This window comes from Vicia villosa, linkage group LG5 (genome assembly GCF_029867415.1).
Source record: "Vicia villosa cultivar HV-30 ecotype Madison, WI linkage group LG5, Vvil1.0, whole genome shotgun sequence".
Lineage (NCBI taxonomy): Eukaryota > Viridiplantae > Streptophyta > Magnoliopsida > Fabales > Fabaceae > Vicia > Vicia villosa.
In genome coordinates, this window is record NC_081184.1 from 41149691 (window position 1) to 41174224 (window position 24534).

The 24534-nt window shown below is 36.2% G+C and overlaps 2 protein-coding genes across 2 annotated transcripts; both read right to left on the reverse strand.

Annotated features, from left to right (window-relative positions):
- Positions 1 to 3107: 3107 nt before the first annotated feature.
- Positions 3108 to 3986, reverse strand: LOC131606557 (adenylate kinase 4-like). The gene is made up of 2 exons (XM_058878763.1): positions 3825 to 3986; positions 3108 to 3278 (listed from the first exon to the last, which is right to left on the reverse strand). The coding sequence occupies exons 1-2, from the start codon at positions 3981 to 3983 to the stop codon at positions 3183 to 3185; spliced, it is 255 nt and encodes an 84-aa protein (XP_058734746.1). The 5' UTR covers positions 3984 to 3986; the 3' UTR covers positions 3108 to 3182.
- An 18624-nt stretch (positions 3987 to 22610) lies between these two features.
- LOC131604560 (adenylate kinase 3-like) lies at positions 22611 to 23500 on the reverse strand. The gene is made up of 3 exons (XM_058876993.1): positions 23133 to 23500; positions 22914 to 23010; positions 22611 to 22817 (listed from the first exon to the last, which is right to left on the reverse strand). Exons 1-3 carry the CDS (start codon positions 23498 to 23500, stop codon positions 22611 to 22613), a joined length of 672 nt encoding a protein of 223 aa, XP_058732976.1.
- Between the last annotated feature and the right edge of the window lie 1034 nt (positions 23501 to 24534).

Here is a 24534-nt window from a genome sequence, read left to right on the forward strand (position 1 = left end):
ATACCGTGCTGTGTGATCTCGGTGATGTGTGTATGCTTGAATCGGAGTAAGCTTAAGCTACTAGGTGGTAAGTCCTGTTTATGGACTTAGTTCCATCATTACCGTTGCGATGTGCTTGTGAGGGCCTACGGGGCGTATCCCACTCGACGTTAACTCATCTGTGTTCTCGGTATGTTTTACACACCTGAGCTACCATTGCGATATGCTTGTGAGGGCCTACGAGGCGTATCCCACTCGACGTTAACATATCGGCGTGCTTGGTATGGTGGAGAAGTAATGTCATGTAGATAATATTACTTCCGATTCACCTCTAGTGATGCCACGTAGGCAAGGTCACTAAGCTTTCGCCCGGTGGGCTCGTATTATCAAGGTGGCATATTTTGCACTCGACGTTAACTTATATGTGTATGGACAATGATGGGGTCAGACGCCACTTAGGCTTTGTCACGGCTGTAACTCATCTGGATGGATTCCATTTAGGAGGAGTATCCGATTAGTCTTGCGATGTGCTTGTGAAAGTCTCTTGATGCGATGTACGGGTGTAACTCACCGAGGGTGTGGTTTGGCAACCTAGGTAGACAGGCAGATTCTACTCCTGGATTCCTCGTACATGGGTACGAGTCTGCATACTTGTTTGTGATGACGTTGAGCCTGTTGTTGTTGATGCCTCCTTGGATAGTTATGGAACTTCCATTGATGGTATACCCTTGTTTGTACTTGTGCCTAGCCGTGAGGTAACCCGGATTCTCGGTGAATCCGTTGTTTGCATGTTCCCTGTAGAACTGAGTGAACCCGTAAGATAGGGAGACTCACTGAGATTTAGTAATCTCACCCCATTCCAATTATTCTGTTACAGGTGGTTCGAGGCAGGATTGTGGGAAGGGTAAGATGGCTTAGCTTCGAGATGGTGTTTCTTGGCGATATGCTCTTTTGCAGTGCATGATATTTTGTATCTATCATCTTTTGTATCAGGGATATGTACTAGTACTTGTTGGAAACCTATGTATTTGGCCATGACAGTTTGGACTTTTGTACTTGTACTTATACATTATCTATTCCGCTGCTTATGTTTATGATTTTCGAGTACCATTTTAATGCCATATACGTATATCCTAGGCAATGTATGTATGGGGTGTTACATTATTCTTGTTTAAACTTTCCTATCTATATGTATTTAGCAATATGTGCTATCATGGAATTCACCAATGCAAAAAATAATGAAGAACTATAGGAAACAATTTATGGGGAATGCTGATACGATTTCAAAGGTATTTGTATATATATATAATAATTTTTTATTTATTATTTACATGATTATGAAATTAATATTTGAAAATGATCAGATATTTATACCGATCCATGATATGGATAGTCTTCATTGGTTCTTGTTGGTAATTAATTTTGAGACTCGAGAATTAATATATCTGGACTCCTCTTGCCAAAGCTCTTCCACTGTTAATAGCAGGATGCTTAGCATAAAAAAATTGGTAACAAAACTCTTCACACTATAGTTAGTTATAATGTAACATATTCAACTATGGTAGAAAACCACTAACAAATTTATGTATGGTTCAATCTATTTTTATGGAAGAACTGTTGATGGATTCTACATTCTATGATACCAAACCAAACTATGGCAATAAAATAACAGAGTTTAAATTAGTCACTCCAAAAGGTTTGGGAAGTCAACGGGAATGATCGTAAGTTAGAACTCTATATTATTTAATTAATGTTTTCTTATAAATTTTTGTTTACTTTATTTTATCTCTTATCGGATAATTTTTTTCTTAGGAATGATTGCGCGATTTGGGTGATTCATTGGATGATGCAACAAGAAGAGAATGGTTATAAGATTAAAGTATGAAAAACTTATATAACACTAATTTTTTTTTAATTTCCTTACATTATTATGTGAATATTTTAACAACGACTTTTGCAACATTATGCTAACAGGTGGATGAAGGGTCGAGGCTAAAAATTGCATTACAACTAACACTACATCCTTTTAACAGCAAAAGAGATTTAATGTTACAAAATTCATTGACACACAAACAAGACTTCATGAAAGGAACCGGTGCTAAGGAGAATAATTGAAATTATCTGTAGTCCTTAAAGATTCTTAAATGATTATTTTTTGCAATTATATTTTCACTCTGTTATTGATTGCTGTGAACAGTATTTAATTTATGGAATTATAATTTTGTTTGATTATCTATTATGTCCTTAATTTTTTAGACAAAGCTTTTTTGATTTCGACATAAGAAGTACTATTGGAACTAGATAAATACCCGTGCGTCCGCACAGGTTAAAATTATTTTGTACGACATATATGTTAAGAAGTATGCAGCTTCGAGATGAAACGATAAACGAATATATGAAGTTATGATAAAAAACAAAGGCGATACGACGTCGATACGCTTTGGATACTCTCCGATACGTGACTTTTCAATTTTTTTTCATATTTTTCTAATCACTCTTTTTAATGCTTTTTAACTCTCATTACAGCAAGTGTTAGATTGTTTCTCACCAATTCCTACTTTCCAAGAACTGTTTCATATCCCCGTAATTTTTTTCAATTCTCAATATTTCCAATTTATTAATAAAAATTCAAGGATACCGGAGTGTTCATCTTATTTTATACTTAAAAAATATTTTTATCAATCTATTTTATTAATTATTTAATAATTTTCCATCTAATTACTCATTAATACCAACAAAAAAAATCACATTCTCCCTAACAAAAAAATAGCACACGTTCTCCATATATTATTTTGTACAAATTTATTTATATTAATAATAATTTTTCAAATAACAATAATCATATTCTCTATAGCATTGAAAAAGCACATTCTCCATGAAATACCAAAAAAATAGCACACGTTTAATCCACTATATCTCACAAACTCTTTTAATTAAGTAATAAGTTAATATTTGTTTTAAAAATGTATTCAATAAAAAGTTATTGACTAGTATATGAGTGTGCACAAGTGTGTTTGTGGAGCTACCCATTCAAAATTACCCAGTTCCATAGAATGAATATTTATTTACGCTACCCATTTGGGTATTTTTTTAGCAGATACCCAATGAATGTGGGTCCAATCATCATTCATAACAAAATAATTGCTGAAAGCTATTGTATAATTGAAGTTTAAATTTTACTTCCGTTGAAAATGGATTCAGAATCATACCGGTTCAGTTTGCTTGTGAAATGCCTCCAGTCTTGACTTAAGAACAGCTGCAGTGTCATCCTTGCGCTGAATAAGTGGTTGACCAGTAACCTGTAAAAGATGAATTTTGAGTATGAAAGTAGTCACGGAGCTTAACTTAAAATAACACGCTTGTAGTTTGATTCTATGAATTAATCGTTAAAATAGGGAAATCGAAAAAACAGACAGCAACTAAAACTAGCAGTTCCCACAAAATTAAATTCATTTCCCAACAAAAAATTTTAACAATATATTTTTGCACCTTATTTCATTCATTATTTACAATCAAATCCTAAAGACACTTTTAAAGAAGTCTTGGAAATGCTTAAGTCTCTATAAGTAAAAATCATACTTGGATCGAGTTTGGATAAGCTTCTAGCTAGTACAACTGATATAAGTATTTGATTTCTACCTTACAAAAAAGTCCATACATAATAGTAGACGTTCATGAAGAAGTTAGATAAGGGAGGTATGATAAAAGTCAAGGTGCAAAAGACTCCCAGTGATTATAAGATCATTTCAACTTTTCTAATTGTACAAGTGCTTATTGAAAACTTTATTTAAACCTGATATAAGGCAACTAACATTTCGCAAGCCTAAATATAGATGCAGACTTACATCATCAACACCAGGAGCCTTGGGAGGATCAAACTTTGTATGGTAGGTTCTGCCACTGGGAGGGTGTATCCAGCGTGCAGTAATTCTTTCCTCAAGGATTGCGTCATCAATCGCAAAATTGAGCACTTTGTCAATTTTGGTACCTTGTTTTTCCAGCATCTCATCAAGTTGCAACAAAGCAAAAAAAAAAGAAGGTTCATAGTTGTCATACCCCAAATTTGTCCTACCCCTTAATTTTTATCTGGCTTAGGCTTATGCATTTCATAATCTCATGTACATACCTCCCATTAGGTCATATAACTCATCATGCATTCATTAACTAATAAAATTGACATTGGGATCAAGGATCTTGAATCATTAAGGGTTCATAGTGATTTTGAGGTGTATATATCAAATATCACTGATTCATCGAGTGCTCCTCAGAGCATTGGACTGTGAGAGTAAGGTCTGGATTCATGGTTATTGTGTACTTCAGGACAAGGCTTTCCTTTATGCTTCAAATACTATCTTCAATGAGGAACTTTGTCAAGGCAAAAGAAGACTTATAGATTAATTTACAAAGTTTAAGTCAAGGGTTTATGGTTTGAATTGCCAAAAGCGTGAGCATGTTTAGAAGATTCCTTTTGTTCAAGGTCACAAGGCATTTGGTTTGACTACTTGAATCATAAAGAGGCTACACAAGAGGGTCAACATACATGGCAAAGTCAAACGGCCATTCAATTCATACATTACTAGAAGCTATTACAAAAAGTGGAAAGGAAGAGAATAAGAGTTACATTCATGTGAAAGAAAAGAACTTCATTACAATATTCACCCATTACCCCATGTCCGTGTTTGATACATATTCGATACATCCATACCGTTACATAGAAAACTATACAACAAATTGAATTATTAAAGAAAAACGGGGACCAACAGTAGCATTCATCACATTACATCACTCACTATATCATTACATGAAGAACATCCATTTTGTAAAACAAGACATAACCACCAAAGTTTACAACAAAAAGATACATCTATCAATTTCCAAAAATCCTAAGCTCCTCTTCATATTTTCTTCAAGTCCACTTCTGTTCAAAACTTCATCTTGCCATTTTAAGCCTTGTGATCTCCACCATTCCTCAAGTTCAAGCAATCTCCAGACACCATCAAAACCTTCACGGAATCAGTGCACAAATCAGCTTCCATGTCATTACAGCCCTGCAACATAACCATGTAACCTGTTCATAACCATTGCCTACATCAACAGCCAGTCCAAACAACATACCAAAAACCAGCACATACTCAGTCCAAAGCAATACAATACACTTCAATACAACCACAAACAGCAACCTGCATTCCACAAAAGGCTATACAAAATTCAGAAATTCACTATTCCAAACCATCTAAATCCCTGCAGCAGCCATCCATACGTTTCTAAACAGTCCCATAATTAAGCAATTCAGCCCTGCTAACAGTCACATACACATCAATTCAAACCACACTAAACCATTCCCTAAATCAACATAACTAACAAACTCCATCTAACCGTTTTTTAAACCGACATAACTAACTATGCCAGCTCGGTAACCAATTTCCTAACAGCTTTGTAACTAATTTCCAACCAATTCTAACCACTTTCTAACAACCTAACTTCCCATAACAGAATCTATAACTACCCTGCATCAAACCATAACCATCAAAAACAGAATTGAAAACAAAAGAGGAAGGGATGAGAAATAGAAGATAACTGAAAACTAACAGAAAATCAGAGAGAAAAAACTCACCTCTATAAATCAGAATCACTCCACCGTTTTTGAGGGTCTTCACTTCATTCATCATCTTCAATCCTCTCTCGATTCTTCATTCATTCATCTTCACTTCCCATTCACCACCATTCTTCTTCCACCTTCATTCACCTCTCTTCACTTCTTCACCCCTTCGATCCTCCTCCATCTTTCTTCCATCTCCATCACCTTCACGGCTTCCCCTCTTCAACATCCTTTTTCTCACCTTCAATCTCTTCCGTTCTTCATTCTAAACCTTCACCGTTCTTCAATTCAACATCTCATCATCACCTTTGAAATTTGCAGAAGAAAAATCGATAAACAACAAAGGGAGGAGATAAGAGAAAATCAGAAAATACCGTAACAAACTTTACCTCTCTCTCTGAATTCACCTTCTTGGCCTCTCAATCTTCTTCACCGATTCACAAAAACCTTTTCCCATCTTCTTCACAGTTCTAACCGAAATCCTCCATTCACCGCCACCAAAATCACTTCAATCTTCACCTCGAATTCACGCAGAAAATTACCAAAACCTCTCTGCATTCAACAACTTTGCCGCAACCAATCAATAACCTTGCTCTGCATCGACAACAAGTTACGTTACGGTTGCGCATCAGAAGCTTACGAAAGAGACGAAGAGGATCGAAAAAGAACACAAAGGCTGAGAAGTATTCATACCTGAAAGGTTGAGGCGTCTTTGCCGGATTTTGAATCAACGCCGTCTAAGACACAAGTTTCGCTCCGGTGCTGAGATTATCCCTGAATCGGAGAAGGCAAAGAGAGTAAATCTGAGAGAGGTAAACGATGCCGGATTGTGAGCTGAGAACCGACGTCTACGGCGGCTGGATTGTTGATCAGAAATGGTGAGGATGCCGTCGCGCCGTTCGTCCTTGAGAAAGAAGAAGGAAACTTGTTCGTTTGGATCTCAAAGGTCACAAGTAAATACCCTAATTTCCCTTTCTATATAATATGTTTTAGTATATGGTTTTAATCTGAAAATTAATAATGATTTGAATGGAGATTAATTGTATTAATTGATAATTGTTGATTAATTGGATTTAGTTGTAGATAATTTTTTGAATCAACATAATGTTTGGATAAAAGTCTGAATAACAAGTGTTCTTGGGCCAAGCTGCTATTCGCACCCTCTCGGGCCCATGCCTTTTTGGCAGCAAAATCATACAAAAGCAACCACTTCTGGGCCAGCCTTTGTTGGGCCCTGCGCCCTGCTATGCATCACAACTAAATTCAATTCGCACCCCCCTGTTTCTATTTCTTTTGATTACTAGAATTTAGGTTTGATTAAATTTTTTCTATTTTCTTTTAGGTGATCAAAATACTAATTTTTCTACTATCATTTTTAGACTTTAATACTAATTTTGACATAAAAATGTTCATAAAAAATATTAGTTTTAGGCTTATGGTTTTAGTCTCTTTTTTGCTTGATTTAGAACTCATTTCTCTTTCATAAAAGCTCATAAAAATAGTAGTTTTCAGGTTATTTTTTGTACTAATACTTGAACCGTTTTCTTTATGTTGTATCATTTCCATGTTATATTTTGTATAATTGTTGCGTGATTTTGTTGCTTAGTTTTTGGCCATATTTTTGGCCTATTTTGTTAAATACCATTTTAATGCTTTTAGAATCTATCCCATGTTAACATTAGGATTTAGACTCGTATAGACAACTTAGACTAGAATTTAAGATTAGTTCCCTATTGCATTCTTTTTCTTTTCAACTTTTAAAATACTTAATAAAAGGAAGATGCGAATCACATTAAGAAAGTGATAGAGAAATGAGTGGGGTTCATTCCCTAATCTGTTTCTCAATCGCTTAGTGACATAGAAACGAGTGGGATTCATTCCCTAATCTGTTTCTCGGTCACTACTTAATGGGAGAGAAATGAGTGGGATTCATTCCCTAATCTGTTTCTCAAACATTAATTAATGGGAGAGAAATGAGTGGGATTCATTCCCTAATCTGTTTCTCGAACATTACATAATGGGATGGAAGTGAGTGGGATTCATTCCCTAATCTCCTTCTCGATCATTATACACTATTATGTGATTCAACTCGCAGATTAATCCCCCTAAAAAATACCTAACCAAAAACATTTAAAACACCTAACAATGGTTCAAATTAAAACAAAGTAGAGAAAGTGGTGAGTGGCCCGGTATTGGGAACTGTTCATCACCCATCTACCCTAAAAGACACAAACCAATCATTTCTTTTTCTTTTGCCTCGTTGGCACCTAAGGGCACTGTTAGTTCCGCTCGATCGCATCGTAGGTCGTCCCTTATGCAAGAGCGCGAACGTTAACGCCGCCCAACTAAAAAACACAAAAACAAACAGAAAATCTTGAGCCGAGCTACGGCAACTCTGATTCCTGAAAAGGATACATAGGCAGCAGGGTAGGGCCCGTGCGAGTACAATTCTTTATTTTCCCTACATTTTGCATTCATTTCGCATTTAGACATAGACATAGTTATACACCCTTTAGATAGAAGCAAACATAGGTGGATACCATCGAGTACGATGGACGCGAGGGGTGCTAGTACCTTCCCCTTGTGTAACCGACTCCCGTACCTAGATTCTCTGGTCGCAAGACCCTGTTCTTATCCTTTGTTAGGTTTTCTGATATCCCTTTCCCTTTTGGGATAAATATATTGGTGGCGACTCTGTTCATTTTTCGCGAGCGTGCGACAATAGTAAGTAGTAGATCAGCATGCAATTCAAGTCATTCTTCTTTTTACACACAATCCCAATATTTCGAACAAAAGAAACTCACTGAGTAGCTCAGATGTCAAACAATGCAATACCTTCTGTGCTTGGACCACAGTTCTTGGAAAACCATCAAGAATGAAACCTTTTTGACATGATGGTTTCTTAATTGCTTTATCAATAATGCCAACAACCAAGTCATCAGAAACAAGTTCTCCCTGAAAATTATAGCATAATGTCAGATTAGATATTTTACCGAAACACAGTGTGAAACAATAGAAGCACAGGTAATATTGTATACAAAAAGACGTTACCTTTTCCATAGCATCTTTCGCCTTAATACCAAGAGGGGTCTTAGCTACAACAGCGGCTCTCAACATATCACTAGTAGCTAAGTGGCATAAGCAGTATCTGCATCTCGATTTTCAGTATCTGAATTAATATCAAGAATGGCTGTACTCGAAGTTTGCAATGTTGTGCATCCTCTCAACACAGCCAGTACAACCACATTCTTTGGTTTATTATAGGAAAACCCCATCCTTAAATTAGGACATCCACAAGAACCGACCCAACGGGGGAAGAAAACTTTAAGAAAAGGACGTTCTAAATTTCCAACCTTATTAGCAAAATGTTGAAACTCCTTATTACTAAGTGTTTTCACTGAGCGTACTTTATCTTGAGCCCGAGTAACTATAGTTTGCAAAATTCTACGGAAAGATTCAGGACCCATTTGCTTTTCCAGCATCTGAACAACTGCCACAGACTTCCATTCTCTTATTGTTGCATTACAAACTTCAAACATCGGCGTAAACCCTAGCCGCCGTCGCTTGCTTCCATTAGCCATCAGAGTTGTAGATCGCTTTGTTTCCGCTGAATCTAGCGCTTTCACCGGCACCGACATGATCTCGTGTGGCTTTGAATTGAAGAGATGTAGTGAATTAACATGGTGGAACGGTGGAAGAGGAGTTTCTTGGGATTTCAGATTGGAAACACAGTGGAAGGGGGAGGTTGTTAGGGGATCCACTCCATTTCCTAAAAAGAAATGGAGGGTCCATTACTATAGTTTTATGTGTATATTACACGTATTTCTAAGACATGTGACATACATTTATTATTTATTTAACTTTATGCACCCAAAACTATAGTAATGGACCTCCATTTCTTTTTAGGAAATGGAGTGGATCCCTACTCTTTTCTAACATGGTGGAAGGGGAAAAAGTTAACGCATTTGATTTTCAATTACAAAATAGAAGATCTTAACTCTGTTTTTCATTTTTTTTAAATTACAGGGTAAAATAGACAAAGTGTAATAATATTAAAGATAAAAATAATTAAAAATATATAAATAAAATATCTGATAAAATTATTGTTATTATTATTTAAAAAGAAATACATATGGCATAATCTTATTTGTCCATATAAAGATGGGTAATTTACCCTTAGTTTTGATGGGGTAACAGTAGATATTAGGTATAATAGTACGATGTGGGTGTTAAAACTGGTGTATGGATATCTTTTCCCATACACTAAATATTACATCAAAATTTTCCACTGTAGCCCATTATATGAGGTTATATACAATTATGTGCATGCACGTATTTCAAGGTGCCATTGAAATATTTAAAAAAACTAAAATACCGTATAAAATACGGTGTAGTGTCAATGTTTAGTGTAAGTTTAGCATTGCTCAATAATTTATCATTGCACAGGTTTTAAAGTAAGATAAAAAATCATTAAAAAAATAATGAGTATACATTTATAGAATACAGGGGCTAAATTACTATTAACCCTTGATTTTTTTTCTTCATTCACACGATCACCAATATCATGCTTGTTATACCCCAAAATTTGCCCGCATATTTTTCAAGAAAACTCCAATCTGAAAATTAAGAGTCTCATATAATCATGGATTTTTATTTCAACAAATATCCTGACATATGAAATACTTAGTTTTTAGAATTTTTCTTATACAGTAATTTGGCTTGCAGTTGAATTTATTCTTACGCAAACGCCAAATACTGTTTATTACTTCACACATGCTATTTATTTATTTACAGATAAATAGTACTGACACAATTGGTACAGAGTTAAATCTTTTTGCAGGCGCAGAATCAGGAAACTCAGACTGTACTGGTAACAGTATATTAGTTATTTATTATGTCTGTGTTTTTAACAAGTCATGTAAATAAACTTTAATTTTACACATAAAACAAAAACAACAAAAAAAGAAAATTAACTTTGACTGTTGATTTTTCACTCTAACTGCTACGTCAATACCTGGACAGTCAGTCGACAGCCAAACTGCTGGCAGTACAATTCTCAGTGTTTTGTACCATCAATCAAATCAAATCTTTCACAATTCAAAATTCCAAGATCTTTGTGCTAGAAGTCTTCTGAATATCACGCGATTAGCAGAGACTCAACACTGCACAAAAATCAGGTACGCTTAACTGTCTCCTATATAAACAGTCCCTGACTAGGGTTTTCTTGTTTTTACAGGAGAAACAAGTTTTTTGAGAGCTCAAATGGATTTCATACACATCCATATATCTCAAAGTACCATCATACAAATCTTCAAACTTCAATTCACTCAGACGCACCGTCAGCAGCTCAAACAGTCAACAGACGACCCGTTTGACCAAAAAAGTCAACAGACAGTCAAAAATGAAATTTTTTGTCAAAGTCCATATTTTGTCAAAGGATTCATCATTTGATCATTGGATGATCATAATTCATCAAGGAAAGATCAAAAATCAACAAAACCCTAAGATTCAAAATTAGGGTTTTTGCCTGAAAAGTCAACTCAACTTTGACTGATCATAACTCTCTCATCCTTCATCCAAAAAATTCAAACCAAAGCTCATTTTGAAGGAAATTCAATTATCTTTCAAATTCCATTGATCCCATGGTCATTGGATTCACCATTTGAAAAATATGATCAAAGACATTACAGGTCATTTTCAAAGTCAACAAAAAGACACTTTTTTCAAAAGGACACACAAGGAGCATCAAAAATCATTTTGACATGAGACCAAAGACATTGGTTAGAGTACTCTTTGAGGTTTCCAAAAAGTGCAAGATCTCCTTCATATGACAAAAATTGAAGGATTTACACCTTGTTGAAGTTGGCTAAATTTTGGGAAAATGCATGAAATCAACATTGCTCAAAAATGTATTTTTTCCAAATGGGGCCAAGTTTTCAGCATTCAAACATCATTTCCATGTTGTTATGGGCCTACCACGACCAAGACTAAGCCCACACCATTTTTATTCATTTTTTGTTTGATTTTATCTTATTTTAAGATTAAAATTAAAAGGAAAATGGATGGATAAATGGTAGCTTAACTTCCAAGCATGACTCACCCAAGGAATCTTCATCTTTCTGCAGAGAATTGAAGAGCAAGGCAGGTGCATTGAAGGCAAGGAGACTTGGTCAATAATTCAAAGCTTTTTAATATAAAAAATGCAAGAATTCCACAAAGGCAACTAAGATGCTTCTTAGCTTCAATTCTAAGCACTCAATGCTTATATATAGACTATCATACTTCAGTAACAGGAGGAGGACGAATTCAGAAGCATTCATAGGCATAGAGCACTCTTGTAACAACTTGTAATTTTCAAAGAAACTTGGAATTCAAATTTTAAGTTTCAGTCCATTTCAATACAAAATAAATATTCAAACACCTTCCTCAAGCATTACTGAACATATCTCAATCATTTCCAAGTCTTGAAACCTCATAAATCGAGCTACCTAGGCCACGGTTTGTTCAAACTAAAACCAACTTATATCTCATAACTCACGCATATTTAACAAGATGTAGATGCATAATTGTGTTTGGTTTGAAGCTCTGGTCGTTTCTGGAGCTTCAATTGGATTTTAATGGTTGTTTGTAGCATATACCATTTTAGGGTTTTCTTAGCTCAAAATTAGGGTTCTTCAATAGGGCCAAAATTAAAGCAAATTAAAGACATGGTTAAATTCAGTGGAACAAGACGAGTTGAATGGTACCATCGCGCCAAATTTATTTGCTTGTTTACCGCTATTCGTTATTTTGCAGAACTAGGGTTCACTTACTATAGCGCTTTTTTACAAAAGCGCTGTTAAAGGCCTTGTCTGAAGGTTGAAGACGAAGACGTGTCTTCCTCCCATTGGTTCAGAAGCGCGCGCGTGTTTTTTAAATTTATCTCTAATCAAGTGTTTTGCAGGTGTAACGTGTACCATGTGCCTCAAAGTCTGGACCATCTGATCTTGCTTAACAGCTCATCCAACGCCTCAGAACACGCATGCGCATCATACTCCCTCATTTAATTTCCACATCTGATCAGTATCCTTTTATTTCTTATTTTTATTTTAATTTCTTTACAAAATTAATTAAAAATAGTTTTACAAATCCAAAAAATACACAAAAAATATTTTTAGACTTCTAAAATAATATATTATTTTCTGAAATAAAAATATTTTATTTTTCTTCAAAATCTCAATATTTTGCATAATTAATTAGTATATATTTATATATTTGCTTCTTAATTATTCTAACCAATCAAAAAATCATAAAAAAAAATTGTTCTTAATGTTAAATATTGTTTATATATTATAAACTAATTTTGTACATATTTTGAATAATTTTCTCTTTAAGTTTTAATTATTTGTGTAATTATTTGCATAATTATGTTTTAATTAGCTTAATCAATTTCAAATCAATTTCAAAAATTCCAAAAAAATTAGTTTTGTTTTAAAATTAATTAACAAATATTTTGTACATATTTTAAACTTAATTTCTAGGTTTAAATCTATTTTCATCTTTTTCTTCATTTTAATTTAATTAATCATACATTAATTATAATTAAAATCAATCAAAAATCTAAATAAAACATGCCTTTTATTTTTCTTGCAATTTAAATTCCTAGATAAATGTATAGGATGTCAAATTCATGTAAATAGGCTAGTTTACATTTCCTGCACAATCGATGTAATAGCGTAGATTTACTTTCCGCACTTTACATTTCCGCATTTTAATTTCCAGCAAATATAAACTGCGTGTATGTCAAAGATAAAATTGAACCGTTAGATCACTAACTTCAAAGATAAAATATCTGAATCCAATCACAATCACACTTGCACCTTTTAAGGTAATCCCTTCTCATTCTTTTCAAAATCAAAGTCAAAATTCTACTGTTTCGAGTACAAAATCGAACCTTTTGTTTGTATCCGGTGAAAGGATAGATTTTTAAAAAAAATAGGATAAAGACCTTACAACTCAGGGTAGACCTCCTAGTTTGCTTGCTCAAATCAAAACAAACAAAATTCTCATACACTGTTGTTTTTTCAAAACTTTCCAAAAAAGACAATACTTTGTATACATCCAAACACGGATTATTACAAAGTTAACGTTCTTTTCAAAACATCTTTCGAAAGATAAACAAGCATTTTGTATACATCCACACACGGATCATTACAAAATTCAAATTACAAAGGTATTTGAAACCACATATGAGCAATTTCAGAGCAATTGAAAAGTGATCGAAAAACAAGTGAGCTAAGCAAACTTAAGAGCCCATGGATAACCATGGATACAAAGGGTGCTAACACCTTCCCTTTGTATAACCTACCCCCTTACCCAGAATTTCTTAAAGGTCTTTTTTCTGTTTCTTTTATAAACCTTTCCTTAATTGGATAAAATAAAAGGTCGGTGGCGACTCTGTGAATTTTCAAAAATGCGAAAGCATTAAGCGATAAAAAAGAGTCAGTTCACGTATCTCTCCAGAACAGAGGTATGGCCCGGGATTAAAAAAATCGGAGGTCCACAGAACTGGCGACTCTGCTGGGGATACTTTCAAAAAACAAAATGTTTTCAAAAGGGGTTACCTTAAGAGAATAGATCACTTCGATGTTTTCAATTGATTGACTTGATTGCTCTATTTTTCAAAGGTTTGTTTGGGTATTTTGCTTGTGTGAAAGATTCTAACCCGAATCTCGAGATACCTTAAGTATATGACAATAGACCAAGGAAACTGTACGGCATGTACCGATACGGTTGATCTGGTAGTCATCGTTAGTGCGATACTTTGGTTTATACTGATGTCCCTTGAAAACGATCAAGGAGTATATTAGGCTTCCGAAATGTCATTAAACACTAATTTGTCTTAGAACCTTTGTAGTTGAACTTGACTTGTGGCCTATTAAGTGGCTAGCTTTGAAATTGATCGAAGTTAGTTATCCTCGAGGAATATTTTGATCGGCCGTTCGGGCGCCGTATTGAGATGTTACTTCCAAGGATCATAGAACCCGAATACTATTCTAGGACAGGTTTTAACCAACTCAACTTCAGTGGGGAGGGTATCACCTATCAGCTCCATGCAAGCCTTTAAACCTAAGGCTATTGTTTGATTTGTTTTTGTGTGCCACATGTTTGCATCATAAGCATATCATTTTTGCACCAAACACTTCAAGGATCAAAGAGTTTACCTTTGTTTTTGCAGGTAATGGCTCCCGCCACCAAAGATTACATCCGAATCAACATCTCAACGGTACCATCTGAACTAAAAGACTTAGTGTCGGAATTCCCCAGGAATGTTCAATTCACCGAAAGGCATGGTCACCTACTCCATTTGGTTACCTCAAAATTTGAAGAAGACATGATACGGGTCCTGTTCCAGTTCTTTGACCCTGAACATCATTGCTTTACCTTTCCTGATTACCAGTTGGTACCCACTTTGGAAGAATTCTCTGAACTAATGGGATTGCCTGTTCGAAATCAATTACCTTTCACTGGTTTAGAAAGGATTCCAAAACCTGAGGTCATTGCTGCTGCTTTACATCTGCGGAAATCAGAAATCGAGTCCAATTGGGAAACAAAGAGTGGAGTTAAGGGTTTGCTTGCCAAGTTCTTATTGGAAAAGGCTCGACTACTGCTAGAAAACAAAAGTTATCCAGCTTTTGAGGAAGTTATGGCACTTTTGATCTATGGGTTGGTTTTATTCCCAAATCCCGACCAGTTCATAAGTGTACACATCATCAACCTTTTCCTAATCCGTAACCCGGTACCAACATTGCTGGGAGACATTCTACATTCTCTACACACTCGTACCATGAAGAAACGAGGAGCTCTCATGTGCTGTATACCACTACTGGCTAGGTGGTTTACATTTCATCTTCCCCGATCAGTTTTGAGAAATGAACGAAGAATGCAATGGTCTCGCAGGATTATGTCTTTGTCTCATTTAGACATCCGGTGGAACAACTTCTTTCAAAGAGACATTACTATCATTGATCATTGTGGAGAGTACCCTAATGTGCCACTCCTTGGCATCAAAGGAGGCATCACTTACAATCCCTCTTTAGCTCTACGCCAATTCGGATATGCAAGGAGCAACGGTCCTCATGACATGATTATCCATGGCATTGTGTTTGATTACGAGAATGATTCTCATAGACACCGACGAAGGTTTATACGTGCGTGGGGCAGTGTCTATAGAATAGAAAGCAAAACTCTGGGGCAATGGAATTCTATTCCTATGGAACCCTACCTCAGATGGGTCCGCACTCATGCTCAGAAACTCCTTATGCCATATCCCGCTGTTCTACCTGTGACTATTGAACCAGAGGTCGAAGGATATGAACCTCAAGTTGTTCTACACCCGGACATGCCAACTGACCTAGAAGAGTTGCAAAAATCTTGGGTTCAACTCAAAGAGGAAAGAGACACCTTCAAATCATACTGTCAAGACTATGAGAGAAGGATATTGGAGCTCACCGGACAGCTTCAAGAAGAACAGCAGATCAACACATTCCTGGGGGCAAAGAGAAAGCGTCCACGGGAGACCTGAAGGATCATTTATTTTATTTCTGTCTTGTAAGCCCAAATGAGGCAAAGAAAAAAGAAGCAAAAAAAAACAGAGAAATAAATTGATTAACTAACGTTTGTTTCTTCTTTAACAAATCTAAACTCTAAGATCCTTGAAACATTGCACACACATTTCACTTCATGCATTGCATATACATTTCATACATTGCATTCATATACATTGCATATACATTTCATACATTGCATACACATGGCATCCAGTCATACACATTGCATAACAGGTTCACATGACAGATTTCTCATCTTCTCGCTGTTTATTTCAGTCAGAAGAGATGGAATCTGAAATGAGCATCAAGAATCTCGAAGCACAGAATGCCCAAGTTCAAGTGGCAATTCTGGAATTGGCAAAGGGGCAACAAGAACTGAAAGCCCTGATAATCAAGAAGAAAAAGAAGCCCAAAGGATCTGTAGGCGTGAGTCACCTGAAAAGGAAAATCAAAATTCCAGTCAAAAAGTTCAAAAAGCCACCGATCCCTGAAACAGTCGGTGATGATGAACAAGAAGACAATCAAAGCAACCAGGGTTCTGCTAAACCCTCTCTCTCTTCAAATGAAGAAAATGATCATTCTGGGGACGAACCGGATGATGAAAAATACCAACAACTGGAAGACCGTATGAAAGCTATGGAGATACAAAAAATACCTGGCTTAGATTTCAATGATCTGGGGCTCATCTCGGATGTTGTTATCCCTCCAAAATTCAAAATTCCTGTCTTTGCAAAATATGATGGAGTTTCTTGCCCGAAACTACATCTGAGATCCTATGTGAGGAAGATACAACCTCATACAACAGATAACAAATTGTGGATTCACTTCTTCCAAGAAAGTCTGTCGGGTACACAACTCGAATGGTACTACCAGCTGGAAAATACCAAGGTTCATACTTGGGAAGAATTAGCTGCTGCTTTTTACAAACAGTACCAATACAATGCTGATCTTGCGCCAACCCGTACTTGTCATACCCCAAATTTGTCCTACCCTTTAACTTCTAACTGGCTTAGGTTTTGCATTCATGTACATACATCACTTAGGTCATAACTCACACTCATGCATTCATATCATAGGTGCTATTCAAGGGCTAGCAAGATAAAGCTCTGTTGCAAAGAAGTTTGATCAGAGAATGAGGAAACTGAGGTATAATCATGTGGCTCTATGTTCATTGAGATCCTCCTGGATTGGGGTGTCTCTCTGCTTCAAATCAGGGCATTGATTAGAGGGTACAAGCTTGCAAATCATCTGGTTCTTTAAATCAGGGTTTCTCTGACCAAAGTCAACCAGTTGACTTTCTGGTCAACATTTAATCAGAAGTGGCTTCTATGTGTGGAAAACTTCTCATACTGACTGTGTGGAGGTGTTTGTTTGACTGGATGTGAGTGAAAGAGATTTAATCGGGAATTTCATCAATAGTCGGAAAAATCGGGACGGTTGACTTTTGGGTCAAAATCGAGAAAATTATTCAAATATTGACTTTTGATGGAAAATTAACCAAGAAAAATCGAAGAATGGATAAAATCGGGAGTTCGGCAAAAGGTTGGGGAAAAATAGAAAAAATAACAAAAAGACAAAATTCCAACACTTAGAAAATTTTTTTGATGCTTTGAAGCTTGTTGAATAGTCCACTTCAGCACTGGATTACACGTGGCAAATGGCGTTTTTTGGAAAAATTTACAACATCAAAGTTGTTCCTCTCATAGAGGAGAACAACTTTGTAGTTGGACACTTTTTCATTTGAAGCTCGTATGAAGAGTTAAAGTGTTGAGAAGTTTCTGAAAATCATCCAATCTAAGTCACAATCCAGGTCACAAGTCAGGTCATGACCTGGCATTTTAACAAACACATGGCATGCCAAATCTCTTGCTAATTTTAGGGCTCTACAAAAGTGTCATGGAAGCAAACTTGGTATGCTTCATTTCTTTGCCATGTCCTCTATGTAATGCAACAAGATTTGGGTCAATTGGTTGGATATTGAATCATTTAGAAGCTTCCAAAGTCACCTCCTCGCTAAGCCTAAGTCACGCATCCGGCCAGGCAAGAAATCTGAGTCACGCGCCAGCATTTTGTCAAACAGATGGCGCGCCAAATCTAAGGTCAATTCTAAGGAATTTAAGAGAGTATTTTAAGCTGATTCTAATGTAAATATGTTCTACTCCATGGCTTCTTTCATTTGACACTAATGTCAAAAATTTTGACTAAGTGTGGATTGATATGTAAAGCATTAAAGGGGGTTACTCGAGAAGGCATCTGAGCTAGGCATAAGGGCAAGTCAGCATGCACATATGATCAAGTGGTCAGGGCCTCTTTTCATGGACATTTTTAAATGAGTTCCAGGCAGTATTTCGTGACAATTCCAACATCAAAGTTCCTCTCCCTAATTCCCTCTTCTTGTAGAACTTGAACTGGCATCATATAGTGGATCATGAGGAGACATATGGGCATGGAAAGTCGATACCATAGATGGTTCATGCAAGCAAGACACCAAGAAGTTGTTGTAAGACAAAAGCCATTTATTCATTACCCTATACAACCATGCAAGTGCTGCACATGTGAAAGCACACATAAACTTGCCATTTACAACAACTTGTTCATTAAGCTTCATGAGTCACACTATGCTACACTCACCCTCACCATACAATACATGAGGTCACACTATATAAGCACAACCCTTCACAATTCACACTACACACTCTCACACTCTCATTTTTTTCCAGTTTCAATATCTTCTTTATTCTCCCACCTCCCTCGTCACTCTCTCAAATGACTCTCTTCTCCTCTTCATCCCTCACCTCATCTTCACTCAACAACCATAACAACCACTCTAACTAACTCATAACTACCTCACCTTCATCAACCTCCAACCACCGCCTACCTCCACTATAACCACCGCGAACCACCGACATCTCCTCCCTCATCGATCTTCATCATACCTTCAACAACGTCACCATACGATCTTTATCAACTTCCTACTCAGCATTGTAACTATCATCATCTTCATTCAAAAGGAGTGGTGAATCAAGATTCAAGGAGGGAAGCAACTCACAAAGAGCTTTCCTGCGTCATCTTCCAAGAATCGTATCAGGTAAGATCTCGCTACTCTCTCAGCATGTTAGTTATGTTCAATAAGCCATACGCATCAAGATTTAAACTCACGCATATGCAGTATTGTATGTTTGCATCGGACTGAAGTTTGTTCTTGATTAGACTAGGTTTGGATGATGTGATGCTTGCTTATGTGTTTGAATCTCATATTCTAGTTCTATGAAACGCGTAGAGTCGGATTAACATGCTTAGGGTAAACTTTGGTAGAGTTAGGGTTCATAAGATGTGCTTTGGTTTGTGTGCTGGAGGAGGAATTGTTGAAAACTAAGTCCAGATCCGTGTTCTACGTCACAGTCACATACACATCAATTCAAACCACACTAAACCATTCCCTAAATCAACATAACTAACAAACTCCATCTAACCGTTTTTTAAACCGACATAACTAACTATGCCAACTCGGTAACCAATTTCCTAACAGCTTTGTAACTAATTTCCAACCAATTCTAACCACTTTCTAACAACCTAACTTCCCATAACAGAATCTATAACTACCCTGCATCAAACCATAACCATCAAAAATAGAATTGAAAACAAAAGAGGAAGGGATGAGAAATAGAAGATAACTGAAACTAACAGAAAATCAGAGAGAAAAAACTCACCTCTATAAATCAGAATCACTCCACCGTTTTTGAGGGTCTTCACTTCATTCATCATCTTCAATCCTCTCTCGATTCTTCATTCATTCATCTTCACTTCCCATTCACCACCATTCTTCTTCCACCTTCATTCACCTCTCTTCACTTCTTCACCCCTTCGATCCTCCTCCATCTTTCTTCCATCTCCATCACCTTCACGGCTTCCCCTCTTCAACATCCTTTTTCTCACCTTCAATCTCTTCCGTTCTTCATTCTAAACCTTCACCGTTCTTCAATTCAACATCTCATCATCACCTTTGAAATTTGCAGAAGAAAAATCGATAAACAACAAAGGGAGGAGATAAGAGAAAATCAGAAAATACCGTAACAAACTTTACCTCTCTCTCTGAATTCACCTTCTTGGCCTCTCAATCTTCTTCACCGATTCACAAAAACCTTTTCCCATCTTCTTCACAGTTCTAACCGAAATCCTCCATTCACCGCCACCAAAATCACTTCAATCTTCACCTCGAATTCACGCAGAAAATTACCAAAACCTCTCTGCATTCAACAACTTTGCCGCAACCAATCAATAACCTTGCTCTGCATCGACAACAAGTTACGTTACGGTTGCGCATCAGAAGCTTACGAAAGAGACGAAGAGGATCGAAAAAGAACACAAAGGCTGAGAAGTATTCATACCTGAAAGGTTGAGGCGTCTTTGCCGGATTTTGAATCAACGCCGTCTAAGACACAAGTTTCGCTCCGGTGCTGAGATTATCCCTGAATCGGAGAAGGCAAAGAGAGTAAATCTGAGAGAGGTAAACGATGCCAGATTGTGAGGTGAGAACCGACGTCTACGGCGGCTGGATTGTTGATCGGAAATGGTGAGGATGCCGTCGCGCCGTTCGCCCTTGAGAAAGAAGAAGGAAACTTGTTCGTTTGGATCTCAAAGGTCACAAGTAAATACCCTAATTTCCCTTTCTATATAATATGTTTTAGTATATGGTTTTAATCTGAAAATTAATAATGATTTGAATGGAGATTAATTGTATTAATTGATAATTGTTGATTAATTGGATTTAGTTGTAGATAATTTTTTGAATCAACATAATGTTTGGATAAAAGTCTGAATAACAAGTGTTCTTGGGCCAAGCTGCTATTCGCACCCTCTCGGGCCCATGCCTTTTTGGCAGCAAAATCATACAAAAGCAACCACTTCTGGGCCAGCCTTTGTTGGGCCCTGCGCCCTGCTATGCATCACAACTAAATTCAATTCGCACCCCCCTGTTTCTATTTCTTTTGATTACTAGAATTTAGGTTTGATTAGATTTTTTCTATTTTCTTTTAGGTGATCAAAATACTAATTTTTCTACTATCATTTTTAGACTTTAATACTAGTTTTGACATAAAAATGTTCATAAAAAATATTAGTTTTAGGCTTATGGTTTTAGTCTCTTTTTTGCTTGATTTAGAACTCATTTCTCTTTCATAAAAGCTCATAAAAATAGTAGTTTTCAGGTTATTTTTTGTACTAATACTTGAACCGTTTTCTTTATGTTGTATCATTTCCATGTTATATTTTGTATAATTGTTGCGTGATTTTGTTGCTTAGTTTTTGGCCATATTTTTGGCCTATTTTGTTAAATACCATTTTAATGCTTTTAGAATCTATCCCATGTTAACATTAGGATTTAGACTCGTATAGACAACTTAGACTAGAATTTAAGATTAGTTCCCTATTGCATTCTTTTTCTTTTCAACTTTTAAAATACTTAATAAAAGGAAGATGCGAAACACATTAAGAAAGTGATAGAGAAATGAGTGGGGTTCATTCCCTAATCTGTTTCTCAATCGCTTAGTGACATAGAAACGAGTGGGATTCATTCCCTAATCTGTTTCTCGGTCACTACTTAATGGGAGAGAAATGAGTGGGATTCATTCCCTAATCTGTTTCTCAAACATTAATTAATGGGAGAGAAATGAGTGGGATTCATTCCCTAATCTGTTTCTCGAACATTACATAATGGGATGGAAGTGAGTGGGATTCATTCCCTAATCTCCTTCTCGATCATTATACACTGTTATGTGATTCAACTCGCAGATTAATCCCCCTAAAAAATACCTAACCAAAAACATTTAAAACACCTAACAATGGTTCAAATTAAAACAAAGTAGAGAAAGTGGTGAGTGGCCCGGTATTGGGAACTGTTCATCACCCATCTACCCTAAAAGACACAAACCAATCATTTCTTTTTCTTTTGCCTCGTTGGCACCTAAGGGCACTGTTAGTTCCGCTCGATCGCATCGTAGGTCGTCCCTTATGCAAGAGCGCGAACGTTAACGCCGCCCAACTAAAAAACACAAAAACAAACAGAAAATCTTGAGCCGAGCTACGGCAACTCTGATTCCTGAAAAGGATACGTAGGCAGCAGGGTAGGGCCCGTGCGAGTACAATTCTTTATTTTCCCTACATTTTGCATTCATTTCGCATTTAGACATAGACATAGTTATACACCCTTTAGATAGAAGCAAACATAGGTGGATACCATCGAGTACGATGGACGCGAGGGGTGCTAGTACCTTCCCCTTGCGTAACCGACTCCCGTACCTAGATTCTCTGGTCGCAAGACCCTGTTCTTATCCTTTGTTAGGTTTTCTGATATCCCTTTCCCTTTTGGGATAAATATATTGGTGGCGACTCTGTTCATTTTTAGCGAGCGTGCGACAATAGTAAGTAGTAGATCAGCATGCAATTCAAGTCATTCTTCTTTTTACACACAATCCCAATATTTCGAACAAAAGAAACTCACTGAGTAGCTCAGATGTCAAACAATGCAATACCTTCTGTGCTTGGACCACAGTTCTTGGAAAACCATCAAGAATGAAACCTTTTTGACATGATGGTTTCTTAATTGCTTCATCAATAATGCCAACAACCAAGTCATCAGAAACAAGTTCTCCCTGAAAATTATAGCATAATGTCAGATTAGATATTTTACCGAAACACAGTGTGAAACAATAGAAGCACAGGTAATATTGTATACAAAAAGACGTTACCTTTTCCATAGCATCTTTCGCCTTAATACCAAGAGGGGTCTTAGCTACAACAGCGGCTCTCAACATATCACTAGTAGCTAAGTGGCATAAGCAGTATCTGCATCTCGATTTTCAGTATCTGAATTAATATCAAGAATGGCTGTACTCGAAGTTTGCAATGTTGTGCATCCTCTCAACACAGCCAGTACAACCACATTCTTTGGTTTATTATAGGAAAACCCCATCCTTAAATTAGGACATCCACAAGAACCGACCCAACGGGGGAAGAAAACTTTAAGAAAAGGACGTTCTAAATTTCCAACCTTATTAGCAAAATGTTGAAACTCCTTATTACTAAGTGTTTTCACTGAGCGTACTTTATCTTGAGCCCGAGTAACTATAGTTTGCAAAATTCTACGGAAAGATTCAGGACCCATTTGCTTTTCCAGCATCTGAACAACTGCCACAGACTTCCATTCTCTTATTGTTGCATTACAAACTTCAAACATCGGCGTAAACCCTAGCCGCCGTCGCTTGCTTCCATTAGCCATCAGAGTTGTAGATCGCTTTGTTTCCGCTGAATCTAGCGCTTTCACCGGCACCGACATGATCTCGTGTGGCTTTGAATTGAAGAGATGTAGTGAATTAACATGGTGGAACGGTGGAAGAGGAGTTTCTTGGGATTTCAGATTGGAAACACAGTGGAAGGGGGAGGTTGTTAGGGGATCCACTCCATTTCCTAAAAAGAAATGGAGGGTCCATTACTATAGTTTTATGTGTATATTACACGTATTTCTAAGACATGTGACATACATTTATTATTTATTTAACTTTATGCACCCAAAACTATAGTAATGGACCTCCATTTCTTTTTAGGAAATGGAGTGGATCCCTACTCTTTTCTAACATGGTGGAAGGGGAAAAAGTTAATGCATTTGATTTTCAATTACAAAATAGAAGATCTTAACTCTGTTTTTCATTTTTTTTAAATTAAAGGGTAAAATAGACAAAGTGTAATAATATTAAAGATAAAAATAATTAAAAATATATAAATAAAATATCTGATAAAATTATTGTTATTATTATTTAAAAAGAAATACATATGGCATAATCTTATTTGTCCATATAAAGATGGGTAATTTACCCTTAGTTTTGATGGGGTAACAGTAGATATTAGGTATAATAGTACGATGTGGGTGTTAAAACTGGTGTATGGATATCTTTTCCCATACACTAAATATTACATCAAAATTTTCCACTGTAGCCCATTATATGAGGTTATATACAATTATGTGCATGCACGTATTTCAAGGTGCCATTGAAATATTTAAAAAAACTAAAATACCGTATAAAATACGGTGTAGTGTCAATGTTTAGTGTAAGTTTAGCATTGCTCAATAATTTATCATTGCACAGGTTTTAAAGTAAGATAAAAAATCATTAAAAAAATAATGAGTATACATTTATAGAATACAGGGGCTAAATTACTATTAACCCTTGATTTTTTTTCTTCATTCACACGATCACCAATATCATGCTTGTTATACCCCAAAATTTGCCCGCATATTTTTCAAGAAAACTCCAATCTGAAAATTAAGAGTCTCATATAATCATGGATTTTTATTTCAACAAATATCCTGAC